The sequence below is a fragment of the Porites lutea genome, chromosome 11 (genome assembly GCF_958299795.1).
Source record: "Porites lutea chromosome 11, jaPorLute2.1, whole genome shotgun sequence".
Classification (NCBI taxonomy): domain Eukaryota; kingdom Metazoa; phylum Cnidaria; class Anthozoa; order Scleractinia; family Poritidae; genus Porites; species Porites lutea.
The window spans coordinates 9,620,737-9,642,236 of NC_133211.1; the positions used below are offsets into that span (position 1 = coordinate 9,620,737).

A 21,500-nucleotide genomic window follows, 5' to 3' on the forward strand; every position below is an offset into this window, starting at 1 on the left:
TTTCTACGTGTACAAAACATGTGCTTCTTTAAGTGCTTGCTCTTAACTGTTTGTGTTTTGCAGCACTAAGTTTGACCCTAGCAAGAGTTAGAACTCCTTTATTGAACAATGAAAAAAAATGGCCAAATCCCATTCATTTGGGACACTTCAATTTGTTTCAACAGGGCTGGACAAAACCAAATGCATTCCATGTGTGCATCACATCATACAAGCTTGTTATTCAAGATCATCAGGCCTTCAGAAGAAAGAAGTGGAAGTACTTCATTCTTGATGAGGTGCGTTCATCATTAGACCTCATAATTAACTGTGCTGCTGTGTTAAGGGAGACCATAAAATATTAATAATATTATTGTTCAAAGCTGAGCTTCTCATTGTATTTTGCAGGCCCAAAACATCAAGAACTTCAAGTCCCAAAGATGGCAGTACCTGCTAAACTTTAACAGCCACTGCCGACTGCTCCTTACTGGGACACCTTTACAAAACAGCTTGATGGAACTGTGGTCTTTGATGCATTTTCTAATGCCCCATGTTTTTCAGTCACATAAGGACTTCAAAGAATGGTTTTCCAACCCCCTTTCAGGAATGATTGAAGGCAGTAGAGAGTATAATGAGGGGCTCATCAAAAGACTTCACAAAGTGAGTACCTGGTACACCAAAAACTTGAAAGGATTGCCAGTTGTAGCATAGTATATAATATGTTACAGGTCAAAATATATTCTGGTTCAGTAAAACATTTCTAAGTTTGGGTTGATTCTCAATTTCCTTTGTCTCTTGGCCCTAGGTCATGAATAATTAGGGCTAGGAGACAAAGGAAATAGAGAATCCAACTCAGTTGAAAAATAAAAGATTTTAATTTACCTGAATGGGCCACTTCCGAGTTCCTAAAACCCTCACTTTCAAAATGAGGCCAAGTGTACAACCTCTCTTGTGAAAATGAGTTTTATTTGCATGAGAATGAAAAATCATTTCGATATCAAAGGCTGAGCACTTAACCTTATTTTGATACAGAGCCCCAGGGGAACTCGGAAATGGCCTGTTATTTAACAATTATTCCACTAGTGGGCATATGATGAGTTGGCTATAATCATCTCATATCCAACAAGCGCAAGTACAATAATTGTTTGATTAAAAACGGCCACGAAATATCGAGAATTCCTCCCGTCTTCACTTGTAAAAACAACCGATTTTCAGCTTGCTTTTAATTTTGAGCAGACACATACAGTTATCATATTTGTAGAGAATGGTATAATGGCTCATATACCATGATGTCTAAGCCAATCAGAGTCCTGGGATTGCATTATCCAGTAATTCAGTTTTTAATATTATTTGATTTAACCTGAATGTAATTTTGACCTGTAACATATACCTTGGCCACTCAATCCAATATTGCATAGGCGTTATTGCTATGTGGTAATTTCAAGTGGCCAAGAGCAAAAAACTCTTTTAAAACCCACTGATGTTTACTATTAATACAGACATTTAGTGGATCCTGTCGAGAGGTACATCAAGAATAAATCGTCAATCTTGCCATCCGTTGTTGTTGATTGCTAAGTTTGAAATATTTTTGTTAGAGTTAATTACACATTGTTGTTTTAGGTTCTTAGACCATTTTTGTTAAGGAGACTAAAACAAGAAGTTGAAACCCAAATGCCGAAGAAGTATGAACACTTGGTCAGATGTCGGTTATCAAAGAGGCAACGTTACCTTTATGATGACTTTATGTCTAGAGCCAAGTAAGTACTGGAATGAAAAAATGTTAATGTTTGTTGTTCTTACTGTTGAACTGAATTTTTTTGAGTTTCTGCTAAGTTAATGCTGTAGAACTTGTTAGCTTTATTAAACATCACTTCCATGTTAGTCACATTAGATTAACAAGGCCAACTGCTCTGTGTCCAAGGTTACTCTGTATCCATTAATTTTGGTTTTGCAGTCAATGGCCAAGATTAAAAGCTGCTATAAAACCCATGGCACCTCACTTTCACGTGTCAGTGGTTCCTGTCGGTAGCTACATACACTGTAACAGAATAATGATTACTACATATTACTAATACTGTAAATGTGGCAATGAACATTTGGGCTAAGGTAAACTCAGGACTTTGCTGGCCAGAAGTCTTTTATGTCATATTGAGAAGGGGTTCCCATAGCTTCACAGGAGGCTTTGGGAATCTCTTGATAAGTGTTTTGATACTATTTCAGCCTTACTTCAGGATTAAGTCACCAATATTGTGTTTCAGGACAAAGGAAACTTTGGAATCAGGCCACTTTCTCAGTGTAATCAACATTCTCATGCAACTAAGAAAGGTATGGTATCTCGTTATTATTTCTTTCTTTATTTCTTATCTCATTCTTTCTTTCTTTTTTTCTTTTGCACTTTTGATCATATTTGCATGGAAAAGGTACATTACAATTTTTAATTATTATTGTTATTATTATTATTATTATTATTATTATTATTATTATTATTATTATTATTATTATTATTATTATTATTATTATTGCTTTAGAAAGCAAATAATTTTTTTTTTTAATTAACTTTGGAATTCTCAACACTTTTGGTCAAGATTGTTTGCTCTCATAGTTCCTTGCATGTCATTTATAGGGGGAGTAGAACTTCATTCCCTGGAGACCTTAAGGGTAACTTCGCTCAAACCCAGACCCAGGGAAAATGTTGCAATTTTTTTTTTTTTATTAGGCTGTGTACTTTTCTATAATATAATAATAGTCAGGTAAAATCGTTTATTCTCTGCAGGTCTGCAACCATCCAGATCTTTTCGAGCCAAGACCAACAGTTTCACCCCTCCAGACAGAGGGAATAGTGTTCTACACTGCCTCATTAGTGCTCAAGGCTTTAGAATATGATCCTCTTAAACAAGTCAATTTTGGCTACTTGAACTTGTGTATATCTGACATTGAAAGAACAGTTACAAGCTATGCAGCATATCGCACTCAGTCCCTACAGACGCCTTCGCAAATGATTATTGAGGTAGACACCCTTCCTGAACCTACCAGGCAACTGGTGCCACCTGTAAAACCAAGGAGAATTTCAATGTCGGGGTATACTGTTGCACCATTGACCGGTGTAAAGACTGACATTTCAAACAGTGTTCATCCATCTGGCCATCATGTGCCTTCTGTACCACCACCTCCTTATTCCGCACACCCACAGCACAGGATGCATGGAGCTTACACACCAGGTAACCTACCCTATGGTATGCCACCTAGCTGGTCTCAAGAGCTACCAGGTTACCCACGTCCTGGCTACATGGGATCTGTAGCAGGAAGATTACAACCAGGGATGCCTGAAGGACAGCATGGCTACTCAACACGGCATAGTACTGGAGCACCAGTTGGCTACCCTGCTTCTAGGTTACTTATGGCGGGATATGGAAGAGCTCCCCCTCCTCCTTATCCGGGTCATGCAGCAGGGTATGATACCCAGCGTCAGCCCTTGGCAAGACATCCATCTTGGCCAGCTTCTCCTTCTGTCAGCAGTGTCACATCTGAACCACGGCAGATAGTTGCTAGTAATGCTGACCTTCCAGTGTCACAAGTTAGAGCACCTGTAGTACAAAGTGTGAAGTCTGATACAGCAAGTAGACTTACTCACCCCGAGACAAAACCTTTTGCTGTTTCACCCAGCAAGAGGATTGCCCTGGAGAACAAACCATCAGTCGCTGTTCCAGCTGTCTCTCATGTAAACAAAGATTCTCCTTTTTACCTGGTACGTGATTGCAATGATAGGCAGCTGCCATACCATCACTGAGACACCCCTTAGTGTGTTTAATTTTGGAGGGAGGGGAGAGCTAAAAGCTAAACTAGCAAACAACGGTGCACATAACATTTTCTCCTAGAAAACCAGTTTGCTGACAGTTTGCATATTGTTGTAAGTCCGAACCTTGGCAACTGATTTGTGTTCTGTTGTTGTTTTTGTTGTTTTTGTTTTTCTATTCATTTTTCTTTTCTTATTTTATTTTATTTCAAAATTCCATGTCTTTTATCTACCAAAGGAAAAAAAAACAATGTTATACTAGTCATTAGTTGGGGAGGTGTTGAGAGACATGGAAAGGAGACCACGAGAAATTTTCCTCTCTTCACTTCTGGATGAAAGGCTTATGCTTGATTGAGAACATCACTCATTAAAATAAAACTTGAATGTCATCTCATTGGTCCATTCCAATCCCCTAGGATGGTGCCCAGCCCCATTTAACAATCTACCAGTGTTTTCAGTTCCTTGATTGTACACTGAAGGCATTTTTGCATATAATGTTACAGGAAAACCTTGTAGAAAAGAGAGCTAAAGAAAGAAAACAAAAGCTGACGCGCATCGTGGAAGTAAACAGCCGTCATGCTCAAGCTCAGCCTGTTTATGGAGTGGACCTGGTGAAGGCTGTATCTGCTGTTCATAATGTGTGGACTACAGTCAAGCATTCTGAGTATTTAACAAGCATGATAAAGACCCCAGAGTATAGAATGGATGAAATGAGGGAAATTATAAAAAGGTAGATTGTACATAAAACAACACATTGTCACTGGGCACTTTATTCTCTAAAGCATAGCAGTGTTGTTAAATGCATCTTTTTCAGGCTGTGTGTCAAGTAGGAAAATCAGTCTCAAGAAAGCTCCAAAATGAAGCGTATAATGCTGTATCCTCAGCAAAATTTCCTACAGCATTAATTGGCATTGAGTAGTATGCTGAACCTGAGCAAGAAACAGTTTAAAGACAAAGCCCTTTATGCTAGCCTTTCCTTGCAATAATACATTCATGTTACATCAAGGTACATTTTTGCACTGACAGTACGTGATGAATTCTCAACTTCAATGGTCCGTGTTTTTGAATGACCTTGATATTACTGAAGTTCTGAGCTGTCAGGTAATGCTAATAATGATAATATTATTTGTTAATCTGATACTGTGTATGAAATGTGAATTGTACCATTGAGTTTCCCTGTGATACCCAGTGATACCTTTTCTTGGTTTTCAGTCTTTTGTTTGACTCTCTCTAATTCAGACAGCTAGTGCTTGTCCCATCTCAGAAATAGTTGACTGTACAACAGAAATCTCTTCCTCATGCTTGTTTTTCCTCTCTCTTTTTTTGAAGGTTTGTGTTTGTAATCCCAAAGGCCACAGCTCCTCCTGTTAGACTGCACACATCTCATCCTCCACCATCGTTCGTCACAAAGATGCAGATCCTTGAAGAAAGGCTTCATAATGAATTAATGCCTAGGACAACTTTCATGCATCCTGTTGCTAGAGGAACGTCCATGCAATTTCCTGAAGTACGCCTCATTCAGTATGATTGTGGTAAGAACAAAACGAACAAGAAAATGCTTTTGGTTTTGCTTCAACCTCTGTTTAATGTGTACTTGTAAGATGAACTATAAACAAACTTGTGTATTTATTTATCTGTTTTAATGCAGGCAAGCTACAAACTCTTGACCTTCTCTTGAGAAGACTAAAAGCTGAAAAACACAGGTAAGGGTGAGGACTTATTCTTTGATATCAAAGGAACAAGTTCTATAAAATTCTACAACATAGATTATTGTTGTCTAAAAGTTCCCAGTCAAAGTATTCCAAGAATTTTATCACATGATTAGATACTTATTTTTTAAAAAATGCAACAGGTATGTGCTGTTGTGAAACACATCGCATACCAGTACTTTCCCCCTAGTCTTTGAAATGCCAGGGAAACGTTCTCTTATGGCTGGTAAAGTAAATTGTGCCAGCCCTTTGAAATTTGCCTGGATGCATATTTTCAATTGAATGTCCTTTCTTCCACTGTGTTTCATCACGTGAACTGTTAGGCCCCATTCACACCAAAGCTTAAACGTGTTTAAAAGCTGTTCAGTTTAACACTATTTAGTAAAAGCAGTCTTCTGACTTAAGTTGATTGCAAGTTTAGTGCAAATTTTTGAATTCTGTGTAAAAAAAACCTGTCTCTCAGTTTTTCGTGTCTGTTTTTTTTCATTTCTTAAAACCTGGTTTAATTAAACATCTTTAGTTGGCATTTGTTTAAGACTTCTTCAAATTTTCTTTAAGGGTGCTTATCTTCACTCAAATGACCAAGATGCTTGATGTGTTAGAAAGCTTTCTAAACTACCATGGTTACATCTACCTGAGACTGGACGGTACCACAAGAGTGGAACAGAGACAGGTAAAGATACAGTGAAATTTTGTGTTTCAATATTATTGTTTGTTTGCCCGGAAAATTTTGCATTGTTACAGTGCATGTAGTTAGATGTATTTGCTGGAGCTGCAGGTGTCTTTGAACTCTACTGGGTAAACTTAGGGGGAACCAGGCCTGTCGTTTATGGTCCAGTACCTAGGCATTTCATCAGCTACTCTGAACATGGCCTCAGCTACTTGAAAACAGGAGGAAAATACAACCAAGAGCTTCCTGGCTGTTCATTTTCCTGCCCACCAATATTTCATATACCCAGCAATTTGAAGTGACAGCTTTGAGAGTTAAATCCTAGCTGTATTTTTTATTTATTTATAATAAAAATTGTACTTCCATGAAGATAAAATTATTATATTCATTAGCATGAACATGGTTGCTAATTGGATCTTTTTATGGAAGAAGAGAGAAAGTTTGTCTGATTAGCAGGCAGGTGTGAAACAAGTGAACAACTCTGCTTACTGTCAGTCAACATTAATTTATTTTGTCTTGAGTAAATCTAGGGATGTGCAGAAAAAAGGCCCAAGTCACTGCTGAGATATATATATATATTTATTTCAAATTCTCCCTTTGGTTTTCAAGCATACAAACGGGAAACTAGAAGGAGAATTTAGCAGTTAATCAAAAGTCACTTGGTCTTTCTTTCCTGGCAATTTATTACAATGTAACTTGGTGTGCACGAGCCTAAATAAGGACTACTTACTCACTATGCAACAATTTTGCTATAATGTTGTTGTTACTTGGTATGAGACCCTAAATAAGGGGAATTTTCTCACTGTGCAACAATTTTTTACTGTATTGGTAAAAATGTTTTTTTGGATGAGCATAACATATTGAAGCAAGGTCAGTTAAAATTGTTATCAAATAGCATGGGCTAATGGGACAACGTGTAATGCTAGTTTGTTTTAACAGAATACCTTTTCAAGATAAAATTAATAGGAAACTAAATTTTGGGAGTTTAAGCAAAGACGTAATTGAGCAATGCCATCAACCAGAAACCGACTTTTTGCATTCTTGGTTTGTGTTTTTGCCCAAATTTTCAGGCAAATCGTCTCTATGAGAGTAAAGACAGCTGCAATACAAATTGGTAGCATGAAGGCACATAAAAAGGGAAAAGAGTCTCTTCCAGTTGACTTGCATCACATCGCTCTGAAACGTCTTTGCTTGAGCTCGCTAATATCTTTTATGGGAGAACTATCAAGTACAAAGAAGTATCAAACTAATAATTGTTTGGATTTATTCTTCCTGTTAGGTGTTGATGGAGAGATTTAATGCAGATTCACGCATCTTCTGTTTCATCCTGTCCACGCGCAGTGGTGGTCTGGGAGTAAACCTAACAGGAGCTGACACTGTGATATTCTATGACAGTGACTGGAATCCCACCATGGATGCCCAAGCACAGGACAGATGTCATCGTATTGGTCAGACAAGAGATGTCCACATCTACCGACTCATCAGTGAGCGTACTGTGGAGGAAAATATCCTGAAAAAGGCAAACCAGAAACGAATGTTGGGTAACATTGCTATTGAGGGAGGAAACTTTACAACAGCATACTTCAAAGAGGTGAGTCACTCCTGTTTCAGCACCCTGTCATCTCTCCAGCCTGTTGATAATTATTTTAACTTTTTTGAAGATAATGTCTGTGACAAGAACAGGGAGAAAAATTGTTTAAGCAGGTCAAGTTTAAAGTTTTAGATGACATTCAAAATAACTGACCATGCAGTCATCAGAATTGATGTCACATTTTTATAACCATGATTCAAAAAAACAAGATTACAATTAGTCGTCTTCAGAAATAATGGCTTCTGTTTTTTTTAGTCATGGACTTGAGCATATGTGTATAGCACCATAGTGTGACACGTTTGTGTATTATACATTTGTCTACTTATCAGCATAATGTTAACCACAACTCAATCAACTTAACTTTGCTACTCCTCCAGCCATCTTTTTCGTCAGTGTGCACTTTTTTTAAAATTCTAATCTAGTTATATGTTACATTCACAGGGAACGCTAAAAGATCTCTTCACAATTGAGCCCGAAACTTCCATTGTTCAACCAAAGGCTGAAGCTGTTAAGGAACCTGAAACCGAAGAAGAACTGCCTGAAGAACCAGAGACAGCTGGCACTGATGATAGTGCTGAAGTCAATAGTGAAAAACCTGCAGGTGGAAAAGTGTCTCAGAATTTACTGGAACAGGTATGATTGCCTTTGCAGCAAAACCTTTTCTGCCCTAAGAACGGTTGAAGTAATGCTCAATATGCATTATTGACCAAGCTTGATATCAAGATGGCTAGATATTGACCACATTCAATCAGAACGCAGAATTCACCTCACCTTGCCCGTACACAGATTCAGTCGTACAATAAAACTAGATATTGGCTCAAGTTAGTAGCTTTCATTGAGGTCCTCACTCTTCCATGTTTTTTTCCCAGACACAGAGTTAAGAAACACCTTTAAGTCCACGCATATCAGAAGTCAAGGAAAATCTGTGATTATTTTCATTTATAGAGTACCCAAAAAATAAATAGTCTAGGAGTGGCTCAGGCTTATAATAGTGTTTCTTTTTGTTTTTCTTTCCTCTTTAATTTTACAGGGCTGTGCTCTAATACCTCCTTACTTTGCTCTTAAGTGACTAGGAAATCTTAGTTTTTTCATAGAAATCCTATGCATGGCACCCTGGATTTTACAGGTTCAGGGCACTGCACTCCCTTCAATTTTTCTTAGAGAACAGCCTTGTTTTATATAGATATTTACAAGCAACCTTAAGCGATACCTGTATAGGTGAAAATATGATTTTTCTGTCATGAACACCCCGTGTCAGACCAGCATTTGTAATTAATCACATCTTTCAGTGACGAGCATATCATCCCATCCCTTTCATATGGGAGTTCTCTCCCAGTTTTCATTTGAATACAATAGGAGTTTCTCAACTTACTCAAATTACTTAGTTTTTATTATCAATTATTTTATGAATTAACTGTGGTCAAAAGTGTTAGCACTGGTCTCCATTCCTTGTCAGCATATGATGAGTTTTAAACTTCAACGGTCCGTGTTTTTGAATGACCTTGATATTACAGAAGTTCTGAGCTGATATTTAATCTGTCAGACCCCTTAAATTTATATATTGCATGCAAAAAGAATTAAACCAAGGTTTTCTCTATTGCACTCTTGTTACCTTTTGTAGGCATTATTCAAAGCTGAAGATGAGCAGGATGCATGTGCTGCTACTCGGGCCAAGGCAGAACAAGCTGCTGAGTTAGCAGAATTTGATGAGGGAATCCCTCTGAGTGAAGATGGATCTGGAAAGGTAGGTACCAGCCACTGCAATGTCCAGAATCAGTGAAGAAATCAGCTCATCTCTCTTCCACATGCCCTCTTGATCTTATTAGGCTGATTTAGCAACAGAACGGGAACGTCATTTGACGACCGCGCGCTCAAATCAAACAACTGGCTTGACCAATGGCAGAGCAAGAAATTGGGATCCAGAAGTCGAGTTTACTCCTTCTCGTGCTCTTTCCCACTGTCAAATGACATTCCTGTTCTGTTGCTAAATCAGCCTATTATTATGTGGAAGAGTCTGTCAGAACCCAAACATGACTCCATTGGTCACAGTTTAAAATTGATGATGATTTCAATGTGACTGTGGTGTATATGGCATTTACCCCTGAATAGTTACAAAGTTAGGTAGGCTTTCAACGCCTTATTTTTAATGCACCTGCAAAATTACACAGTGTTAAGTCTACACTTAGATTCTTGCTAAAGCTGAAGGGCAATCAAAACTCTGTATAAGTGAAATGTGCTAACCAGCCTTTGCAATGAATTTTTTCCCTCTGAGATATAACTAGTGTATATGGTGTACTGGGCAGCTATTTTTCGGTAATGGGTTCATGATAACCGTCACGAATATAGAGACATTAAGTGACCACTAAGCCCACTATGGGACATTAAGTGACCACTAAGCCCACTATGAGAATGTTGATGTAATTACTCTAGTTACTGTAGTTAGTGTAGTAGCTGTAGTTGGTGTAGTAGCAGTAGCTGGTGTAGTAGCTGTAGTTAGTGTACTAACTGTAGTTCGTGTAGTTGGTGTAGTAGCTGTAGTTGGTGTAGTAACTGTAGTTGGTGTAGTAGCTGTAGTTGGTGTAGTTAGTGTAGTTGGTGTAGTAGCTGTAGTTGCTGTAGTTGGTGTAGTAACTATAGTTGGTGTAGTAGCAGTAGTTGGTGTAGTAGCTGTAGTTGGTGTAGTTGGTGTAGTAGCTGTAGTTGGTGTAGTTAGTGTAGTTACTGTAGTTGCTGTAGTTGGTGTAGTTAATGTAGTTGGTGTAGTTGGAGTAGTTGGTGTAGTAGCTGTAGTTAGTGTAGTAGCTGTAGTTGGTGTAGTTGGTGTAGTTGGTGTAGTAGCTGTAGTTAGTGTAGTAGCTGTAGTTGCTGTAGTTGCTGTAGTTGCTGTAGTTGCTGCAGTTGCTGTAGTTGCTGTAGTTGCTGTACTTGGTGTACTTAGTGTAGTTGGTGTAGTAGCTGTAGTTGCTGTAGTTAATGTAGTAGCTATAGTTGGTGTAGTAGCTGTAGTTGGTGTAGTAGCTGTAGTTGGTGTAGTTGGTGTAGTTGGTGTAGTTGGAGTAGTTGGTGTAGTAGCTGTAGTCGGTGTAGTTAATGTAGTTGGTGTAGTTGGTGTAGTTGGTGTAGTAGCTGTAGTTAGTGTAGTAGCTGTAGTTGCTGTAGTTGGTGTAGTTGGTGTAGTTGGTGTAGTAGCTGTAGTTAGTGTAGTAGCTGTAGTAGCTGTAGTTAGTGTAGTTGGTGTAGTAGCTGTAGTTGCTGTAGTTGGTGTAGTTGGTGTAGTAGCTGTAGTTAGTGTAGTAGCTGTAGTAGCTGTAGTTAGTGTAGTTGGTGTAGTAGCTGTAGTTGGTGTAGTAGCTGTAGTTGGTGTAGTTGCTGTAGTTGCTGTAGTTAGTGTAGTAGCTGTAGTTCGTGTAGTTAGTGTAGTTGGTGTAGTTGCTGTAGTTGCTGTAGTTAGTGAAGTAGCTGTAGTTGGTGTAATAGCTGTAGTTGGTGTAGTAGCTGTAGTTGCTGTAGTTAATGTAGTTGGTGTAGTTAGTGTAGTTGGTGTAGTAGCTGTAGTTGGTGTAGTAGCTGTAGTTGCTGTAGTTAATGTAGTTGGTGTAGTTAGTGTAGTTGGTGTAGTTAGTGTAGTTTGTGTAGTTGGTGTAGTAGCTGTAGTTGCTGTAGTTGCTGTAGTTGCTGTAGTTAGTGTAGTAGCTGTAGTTCGTGTAGTTAGTGTAGTTGGTGTAGTTGCTGTAGTTGCTGTAGTTAGTGTAGTAGCTGTAGTTGGTGTAGTTAGTATAGTTGGTGTAATAGCTGTAGTTGGTGTAGTAGCTGTAGTTGCTGTAGTTAATGTAGTTGGTGTAGTTAGTGTAGTTGGTGTAGTAGCTGTAGTTGGTGTAGTAGCTGTAGTTGCTGTAGTTAATGTAGTTGGTGTAGTTAGTGTAGTTGGTGTAGTTAGTGTAGTTTGTGTAGTTGGTGTAGTAGCTGTAGTTTGTGTAGTAACTGTAGTTGCTGTAGTAGGTGTATTTGGTGTAGTTGGTGTAGTAGCTGTAGTTAGTGTAGTAGCTGTAGTAGCTGTAGTTGGTGTAGTTGGTGTAGTAGCTGTAGTTGCTGTAGTTGGTGTAGTTGGTGTAGTAGCTGTAGTTAGTGTAGTAGCTGTAGTAGCTGTAGTTAGTGTAGTTGGTGTAGTAGCTGTAGTTGGTGTAGTAGCTGTAGCTGGTGTAGTTGCAGTAGTTGCTGTAGTTGGTGTAGTTGGAGTAGTTGGTGTAGTAGCTGTAGTCGGTGTAGTTAATGTAGTTGGTGTAGTTGGTGTAGTAGCTGTAGTTGGTGTAGTAGCTGTAGTTGGTGTAGTAGCTGTAGTTGCTGTAGTTGGTGTAGTTGGTGTAGTAGCTGTAGTTAGTGTAGTAGCTGTAGTTGGTGTAGTTAGTGTAGTTGGTGTAGTAGCTGTAGTTGGTGTAGTAGCTGTAGTTGGTCTAGTTGCTGTAGTTGCTGTAGTTGCTGTAGTTGGTGTAGTTGCTGTAGTTTCTGTAATTGCTGTAGTTGGTGTAGTAGCTGTAGTTGGTGTAGTAGCTGTAGTTGGTGTAGCTGGTGTAGTTGCTGTAGTTGCTGTAGTTGGTGTAGTTAGTTTAGTTGGTGTAGTTGCTGTAGTTGGTGTAGTTGCTGTAGTTGTTGTAGTAGCTGTAGTTGCTGTAGTTGCTGTCGTTAGTGTAGTTGGTGTAGTTGGTGTAGTTGCTGTAGTTGCTGTAGTTGCTGTAGTAGCTGTAGTTAGTGTAGCAGCTGTAGTTAGTGTAGTTAGTGTGGTTGGTGTAGCAGCCGTAGTTGGTGTAGTTAGTGTAGTTGCTGTAGTTGGTGTAGTTTGTGTAGTTAATGTAGTTGGTGTAGTAGCTGTAGTTGGTGTAGTAGCTGTAGTTGCTGTAGTTGCTGTAGTTGGTGTAGTTGGTGTAGTTGGTGTAGTTGCTGTAATTGCTGTAGTTGGTGTAGTAGCTGTAGTTGGTGTAGTAGCTGTAGTTGGTGTAAATGGTGTAGTTGCTGTAGTTGCTGTAGTTGGTGTAGTTAGTGTAGTTGGTGTAGTTGCTTTTTTTGGTGTAGTTGCTGTAGTTGTTGTAGTAGCTGTAGTTGCTGTAGTTGCTGTAGTTAGTGTAGTTGGTGTAGTTTGTGTAGTTGATGTAGTTGATGTAGTTGCTGTAGTTGCTGTAGTAGCTGTAGTTAGTGTAGCAGCTGTAGTTAGTGTAGTTAGTGTAGTTGGTGTAGTAGCTGTAGTTGGTGTAGTTAGTGTAGTTGCTGTAGTTGGTGTAGTTTGTGTAGTTAATGTAGTTGGTGTAGTAGCTGTAGTTGGCGTAGTAGCTGTAGTAGGTGTAGTTAGTGTAGTTGGCGTAGCAGCTGTAGTTTCTGTAGTTGGTGTAGTAGCTATAGTTGGTGTAGTAGCTGTCGTTGGTGTAGTTAGTGTAGTTGGTGTAGTAGCTGTAGTTGGTGTAGTAGCTGTAGTTGCTGTAGTTGGTGTAGTTGGTGTGATAGCTGTAGTTAATGTAGTAGCTGTAGTTGGTGTAGTTAGTGTAGTTGGTGTAGTAGCTGTAGTTGGTGTAGTTGCTGTAGTTGGTGTAGTTGATGTAGTTGCTGTAGTTGCTGTAGTACGTGTAGTTAGTGTTGCAGCTGTAGTTAGTGTAGTTAGTGTAGTTGGTGTAGTAGCTGTAGTTGGTGTAGTTAGTGTAGTTGGTGTAGTTGGTGTAGTTGATGTAGTTGCTGTAATTGCTGTAGTTGGTGTAGTAGCTGTAGTTGGTGTAGTTGGTGTAGTTGCTGTAGTTAGTGTAGTTGGTGTAGTTGCTGTAGTTGGTGTAGTTGCTGTAGTTGGTGTAGTTGCTGTAGTAGCTGTAGTTGCTGTAGTTAGTGTAGTTGGTGTAGTTGGTGTAGTTGATGTAGTTGCTGTAGTTGCTGTAGTAGCTGTAGTTAGTGTAGCAGCTGTAGTTAGTGTAGTTAGTTTAGTTGGTGTAGTAGCTGTAGTTGGTGTAGTTAGTGTAGTTGGTGTAGTTGGTGTAGTTGGTGTAGTTAGTGTAGTTGGTGTAGTTGGTGTAGTAGCTGTAGTTGGGGTAGTAGCTGTAGTTGCTGTAGTTGCTGTAGTTGCTGTAGTTGGTGTAGTTGGTGTAGTTGCTGTAGTTGCTGTAATTGCTGTAGTTGGTGTAGTAGCTGTAGTTGGTGTACTAGCTGTAGTTGGTGTAGTTGGTGTAGTTGGTGTAGTTAGTGTAGTTGGTGTAGTTGCTTTTTTTGGTGTAGTTGCTGTAGTTGTTGTAGTAGCTGTACTTGCTGTAGTTGCTGTAGTTAGTGTAGTTGGTGTAGTTGGTGTAGTTGATGTAGTTGCTGTAGTTGCTGTAGTAGCTGTAGTTAGTGTAGCAGCTGTAGTTAGTGTAGTTAGTGTAGTTGGTGTAGTAGCTGTAGTTGGTGTAGTTAGTGTAGTTGCTGTAGTTGGTGTAGTTTGTTTAGTTAATGTAGTTGGTGTAGTAGCTGTAGTAGGTGTAGTTAGTGTAGTTGGTGTAGCAGCTGTAGTTTCTGTAGTTGGTGTAGTAGCTATAGTTGGTGTAGTAGCTGTAGTTGGTGTAGTTAGTGTAGTTGGTGTAGTAGCTGTAGTTGGTGTAGTAGCTGTAGTTGCTGTAGTTGGTGTAGTTGGTGTAGTTGGTGTGATAGCTGTAGTTAATGTAGTAGCTGTAGTTGGTGTAGTTAGTGTAGTTGGTGTAGTAGCTGTAGTTGGTGTAGTAGCTGTAGTTGCTGTAGTTGGTGTAGTTGCTGTAGTTGGTGTAGTTGCTGTAGTTGGTGTAGTTGATGTAGTTGCTGTAGTTGCTGTAGTAGCTGTAGTTAGTGTTGCAGCTGTAGTTAGTGTAGTTAGTGTAGTTGGTGTAGTAGCTGTAGTTGGTGTAGTTAGTGTAGTTGCTGTAATTGCTGTAGTTGGTGTAGTAGCTGTAGTTGGTGTAGTAGCTGTAGTTGGTGTAGTTGGTGTAGTTGCTGTAGTTGCTGTAGTTGGTGTAGTTAGTGTAGTTGGTGTAGTTGCTGTAGTTGGTGTAGTTGCTGTAGTTGGTGTAGTTGCTGTAGTAGCTGTAGTTGCTGTAGTTGGTGTAGTTAGTGTAGTTGGTGTAGTTGCTGTAGTTGGTGTAGTTGCTGTAGTTGGTGTAGTTGCTGTAGTAGCTGTAGTTGCTGTAGTTAGTGTAGTTGGTGTAGTTGGTGTAGTTGATGTAGTTGCTGTAGTTGCTGTAGTAGCTGTAGTTAGTGTAGCAGCTGTAGTTAGTGTAGTTAGTTTAGTTGGTGTAGTAGCTGTAGTTGGGGTAGTTGGTGTAGTTGCTGTAGTAGCTGTAGTTAGTGTAGCAGCTGTAGTTAGTGTAGTTAGTTTAGTTGGTGTAGTAGCTGTAGTTGGGGTAGTTAGTGTAGTTGGTGTAGTTGCTGTAGTTGGTGTAGTTAGTGTAGTTGGTGTAGTTGGTGTAGTAGCTGTAGTTGGTGTAGTTAGTGTAGTCGCTGTAGTTGATGTAGTTGGTGTAGTTAGTGTAGTTAGTGTAGTTGGTGTAGTTGCTGTAGTTGGTGTAGTTGCTGTAGTTGTTGTAGTAGCTGTACTTGCTGTAGTTGCTGTAATTAGTGTAGTTGGTGTAGTTGGTGTAGTTGCTGTAGTTGCTGTAGTAGCTGTAGTTGCTGTAGTAGCTGTAGTTAGTGTAGCAGCTGTAGTTAGTGTAGTTAGTGTAGTTGGTGTAGTAGCTGTAGTTAGTGTAGTTTGTGTAGTTGGTGTAGTAGCTGTAGTTTTTGTAGTTTGTTTAGTAGCTGTAGTTGGTGTAGTTGCTGTAGTTGGTGTAGTTGGTGTAGTAAGTGTAGTTGGTGTAGTATAATTAGTAATTTTTTTTTCTGCGGTATTTTCGCACATGTTTCATTACTCACAAACAATCATAAAAGCTAATCGTGATGGTCTGTACCTCGTGTAAGACTTTATGTAATGTCCTAAGCCTATTAGGGACTGGATGGAATTGTGCTTATGGGGAGGGGTGAGCGGGGGGGTTGATCATTGATAGTCGGGGAGTAATGCAAAAGAAAGAGTCTCCAGAATTCAGATTTCCAGAGTTTGGCATCTCTGGTGTAGTTCGATGTAGTTTGGTGTAGTTTCGATGTAGTTACTTTTTTTTAGTTGGTATAGTTGTAGGAATACGATGACGAGATTGTAATGTACATTCAATCACTTTTTTCCCCCTTTTTAAAGTTTTTTTTACGTTCTCGCTAAAGAACGTAGTAGATTGACGACGGCCAACTAGTTTTCTCGCCAAAATGACACTTGTTTATGTACTTAGTAATTGGGAGGATCTCGAAAACGTTCTGGTGATTCTTGAAACTTATTCTCTCTAACGGGTAATTAATCTTATATAATGATGATATTTGATATAATTTCATTGAAATTATATGATGTCTTGACCTTTATTTCCTTTCTCTTAATATTTATGTAATTACGCTACACAATAACTGACTGCATCTAGCACTTGAAATTTACGTATTATCTTCATTTTAGCGCCGTTTTCCCTATTTCCCTAAAATCTATGGTCATTAAACCTCAAATAGTGACCTCACCGTAAATACTTTAAAGCATTGTCATTATGTGAAAGTTTTGGTGAATCGAGAGTGCGATTTAGTATTCGTCTATTTTTGCCTGCATAAATAAAGAGCCACTGGATCACGTATATTAAATGACCATTGCGACTTGCACGATTAACCCTTGTTTGTTACTTCATTGTTACATGTAAGTAAAGATTTCAAATAAAACTATTTTTTGTTGTTCTTGCTACTTTTGTGTTTGTTCATTTCCTTTTTTATTTCAATAATCAACCTCCGAGTTAATTTGTGTGCTGTAGAGCGGTTATAAAAATCAATACATGAGTTGTAGAGCTTTGCGACTTTTTCTGGTTTCTTTTTACAAGATTTGATTCCCAACGTTAGTAGGCAAAATTCCAAAATCATAAGTTCCAACACAGAAAAACTGCTACGTGTGTAATCCGCGCCTTCCCTTTGTAATAAAAATGGTTTTTCTGTTATTCTTTTAGTGAAAGATGTTTTAATAAAATTGCTTTTGTAGTTCTTTCTTTGCTTTGCATTAGGTGAGTTTCTTCCGTTTCCACAGCTTTTGCATTTGCACTTATCCCCACATTTTATTCCCGCTTTCAAACATTTGCATCTACTTGAGTACTTCCTTTTTCTCCCAATACTTTGTTTTGGTACCTCGCAACAGTTTAAAGTATTTGCATTTTTGTTGTTGACACCACAACGGCACTTTATTCGGATTTCCCGCATTGTCCTGCATTTTCCTACAAATTGGGGTCTTGAAAGTTCAATCAATGAATCATAATGACCACTTTCCTCTTGTGTAAATGCGAGATACAGCGGCACATTGGAAATAGCCTGAACTTGTGGCGTAACGATTGTCAAAGGCCAATCTGTTACTGACGTTACAAGGACAAGGGGAAGGTGGAGGACATTGGCTGCGGCAAGTGGCATAGCATCGCCAATACTCGCTGCAAAATGACCTGGCACTAGGAATCGTTTCGCTTCAGAATAATAGTCGAGGCCCGGTTCAACAAAGTGTTGGTATTGCTCGCTGTTACTTAACCATTCCTGAACCACTAATTGTCGCAAATTTCGTGCTATTTCGGTAATACTTTGTTGATTTTTGATTCCAAGTTTGTTGAATTGTTCAACTACAGCAACTACACCAACTAACGCTACTACACCAACTACACTAACTACACCAACTACACTAACTACACCAACTACAGCTACTACACTAACTACAGCTGCTACACCAACTACACCAACTACACCAACTACAGCAACTACAGCTACTACACCAACTACAGCTACTACACCAACTACACTAACTACACCAACTACAGCTACTACAGCAACTACAGCAACTACACCAACTACAGCAACTACACCAACTACACTAACTACACCAACTACAGTAACTACAGCTACTACACCAACTACACCAACTACAGCTGCTACACCAACTACAGCTACTTCAGCAACTACCGTAATTACACCAACTACAGCAACTACAGCTACTACACCAACTATAGCTACTACACCAACTACACTAACTACACCAACCACAGCTACTACACTAACTACACCAACTACAGCAACTACAGCAACTACAGCAACTACAGCTACTACACCAACTACAGCTACTAAACCAACTACACTAACTACACCAACTACAGCTACTACACCAACTACAGCTACTACACCAACTACACTAACTACACCAACTACAGCTACTACAGCAACTACACCAACTACAGCAACTACAGCAACTACACCAGCTACACTAACTACACAAACTACAGTAACTACAGCTACTACACCAACTACACCAACTACAGCTGCTACACCAACTACAGCTACTACAGCAACTACCGTAATTACACCAACTACAGCAACTACAGCTACTACACCAACTATAGCTACTACACCAACTACACTAACTACACCAACCACAGCTACTACACTAACTACACCAACTACACCAACTACAGCAACTACAGCTACTACACCAACTACAGCTACTAAACCAACTACACTAACTACACCAACTACAGCTACTACACCAACTATAGCTACTACACCAACTACAGCAACTACAGCTACTACACCAACTACACTAACTACACCAACTACAGCTACTACACCAACTACAGCTACTACACCAACTACATTAACTACACCAACTACACCAACTACAGCAACTACACTAACTACAGCAACTACAGAAACTACAGCTACTACACCAACTACAGCAACTACACCAGCTACACCAACTACACCAACTACACCAACTACATTAACTACACCAACTACAGCAACTACACCAACTACAGCAACTACAGCAACTACACCAGCTACAGCTACTACACCAACTACACTAACTACACCAACTACAGCTACTACACTAACTACAGCTACTACACCAACTACAGCAACTACAGCTACTACACCAACTACAGCTACTACACCAACTACACTAACTACACTAACTACACCAACTTCACTAACTACACCAACTACATTAACTACAGCAACTACAGCTACTACAGCAACTACAGCTACTACACCAACTACACTAACTACACCAACTACAGCTACTACACTAACTACAGCTACTACACCAACTACACCAACTACACCAACTACATTAACTACAGCAACTACAGCAACTACAGCAACTACACCAACTACACCAACTACACCAACTACACCAACTACAGCTACTACACCAACTACAGCTACTACACCAACTACACTTACTACACCAACTACAGCTACTACACTAACTACAGCTATTACACCAACTACAGCAACTACAGCTACTACACCAACTACAGCTACTACACCAACTACACTAACTACACCAACTACAGCTACTACACCAACTACAGCTACTACAGCAACTACACCAACTACAGCAACTACACTAACTACAGAAACTACAGAAACTACAGCTACTACACCAACTACAGCAACTACAGCAACTACACCAACTACACCAACTACACCAACTACATTAACTACACCAACTACACCAACTACAGCAACTACACTAACTACAGCAACTACAGAAACTACAGCTACTACACCAACTACAGCAACTACAGCAACTACACCAACTACAGCAACTACACCAACTACACCAACTACCCCAACTACATTAACTACAGCAACTACAGCTACTACACCAACTACAGCTACTACACCAACTACACTAACTACACCAACTACAGCTACTACACTAACTACAGCTACTACACCAACTACACCAACTACACCAACTACATTAACTACAGCAACTACACCAACTACACCAACTACACCAACTACAGCTACTACACCAACTACAGCTACTACACCAACTACACTTACTACACCAACTACAGCTACTACACTAACTACAGCTATTACACCAACTACAGCAACTACAGCTACTACACCAACTACAGCTACTACACCAACTACACTAACTACACCAACTACAGCTACTACACCAACTACAGCTACTACACCAACTACAGCTACTACACCAACTACAGCAACTACACTAACTACAGCAACTACAGAAACTACAGCTACTACACCAACTACAGCAACTACACCAACTACAGCAACTACACCAACTACACCAACTACCCCAACTACATTAACTACACCAACTACACCAACTACACTTACTACACCAACTACAGCAACTATAGCAACTACAGCAACTACACCAACTACACCAACTACATTTACTACACCAACTACAGCAACTATAGCAACTACAGCAACTACACCAACTACACCAACTACAGCAACTACCGCAACTACACCAGCTACAGCTACTACACCAACTACAGCTACTGCACCAACTACAGCTACTACACCAACTACACTAACTACACTAACTACAGCTACTACACCAACTACACCAACTACACCAACTACAGCAACTACAGCTACTACACCAACTACAGCTACTACACCAACTACACTAACTACACCAACTACACTATCTACACCAACTACAGCTACTACACCAACTACACCAACTACAGCTACTACACTAACTACAGCTACTACACCAACTACACCAACTACACCAACTACACCAACTACATTAACTACACCAACTACAGCAACTACAGCAACTACACCAACTACACCAACTATACCAACTACACCAACTACAGCTACTACACTAACTACAGCTACTACACCAACTACACCAACTACACCAACTACAGCTTTTACACTAACTACAGCTACTACACCAACTACACCAACTACACCAACTACAGCAACTACAGCTACTACACCAACTACAGCTACTACGCCAACTACACTAACTACACCAAGTACATTAACTACAGCAACTACAGCTACTACACCAACTACACTAACTACACCAACTACAGCTACTACACTAACTACAGCTACTACACTAACTACACCAACTACACCAACTACACCAACTACAGCTACTACACCAACTACAGCTACTACACCAACTATAGCTACTACACCAACTACAGCAACTACAGCTACTACACCAACTACACTAACTACACCAACTACAGCTACTACACCAACTACAGCTACTACACCAACTACACTAACTACACCAACTACAGCTACTACACCAACTACAGTTACTACACCAACTACAGCTACAACACCAACTACTGCTACTACACCAAGTACAGCTACTACACCAACTACAGTAACTACAGCAATTACATCAACATTCTCATAGTGGGCTTAGTGGTCACTTAATGTCTCTATGTTCGTGACGGTTATCATGAACCCATTACCTATTTTTCCCTGTGTATTGATGTTGTTTTGAGTTTATGTTTGTTTTTACTTTATGTATTTACTAAAGCATCAACTATTTCCAGATGGAATTTTGTTTGTTTGTTTGTGTTTCATTTATAGTTACTACTTTTTGTTTACTTGTATTGTAACAGGATGCACAAAGAGAAGAAATATCTAAAGTTGAGGAGGAGCTTTCTGCCTTGGAAGGCCAGGTATTCTACTGTTCCTGTCTTGACTTGAAAATTCTCAACTATTTTGCTGCTATTGTCTATTCTGCTTTTTTTTGTTATTTGGTAGCTATTTTCTGATTTTGTATTTTCAGATGACTCCTGTGGAAAGATATGCAATTCGATTCCTTGAGTCCTCTGGTGCATACATCACACTGGAGCAAATAAAAGCAGCTAAGGTGTGCTAAATGCTGGTTAT

At 39.4% G+C, this 21,500-nt stretch overlaps 1 protein-coding gene and 2 non-coding genes across 3 annotated transcripts in view; all 3 read left to right on the forward strand.

Annotated features, from left to right (window-relative positions):
• The window catches only part of LOC140952628 (helicase domino-like), a 47,868-nt gene that overhangs the window by 10,125 nt on the left and 16,243 nt on the right, over nucleotides 1-21,500 (forward strand). The window contains exons 12-25 of the mRNA XM_073402061.1: nucleotides 165-275; nucleotides 385-636; nucleotides 1,597-1,733; nucleotides 2,235-2,301; nucleotides 2,750-3,721; nucleotides 4,273-4,499; nucleotides 5,099-5,301; nucleotides 5,418-5,472; nucleotides 6,037-6,151; nucleotides 7,428-7,739; nucleotides 8,181-8,372; nucleotides 9,361-9,483; nucleotides 21,227-21,286; nucleotides 21,397-21,480. Coding sequence (XP_073258162.1) covers nucleotides 165-275; nucleotides 385-636; nucleotides 1,597-1,733; nucleotides 2,235-2,301; nucleotides 2,750-3,721; nucleotides 4,273-4,499; nucleotides 5,099-5,301; nucleotides 5,418-5,472; nucleotides 6,037-6,151; nucleotides 7,428-7,739; nucleotides 8,181-8,372; nucleotides 9,361-9,483; nucleotides 21,227-21,286; nucleotides 21,397-21,480 — 2,910 coding nt within the window. The remainder of the gene's footprint in view (nucleotides 1-164; nucleotides 276-384; nucleotides 637-1,596; nucleotides 1,734-2,234; nucleotides 2,302-2,749; nucleotides 3,722-4,272; nucleotides 4,500-5,098; nucleotides 5,302-5,417; nucleotides 5,473-6,036; nucleotides 6,152-7,427; nucleotides 7,740-8,180; nucleotides 8,373-9,360; nucleotides 9,484-21,226; nucleotides 21,287-21,396; nucleotides 21,481-21,500) is intronic.
• LOC140953424 (small nucleolar RNA SNORD18) lies at nucleotides 4,794-4,866 on the forward strand. The gene has a single exon (XR_012167452.1). It is a non-coding gene; the product is annotated as a small nucleolar RNA SNORD18 (small nucleolar RNA).
• On the forward strand, nucleotides 9,194-9,265 carry LOC140953423 (small nucleolar RNA SNORD18). The gene has a single exon (XR_012167451.1). It is a non-coding gene; the product is annotated as a small nucleolar RNA SNORD18 (small nucleolar RNA).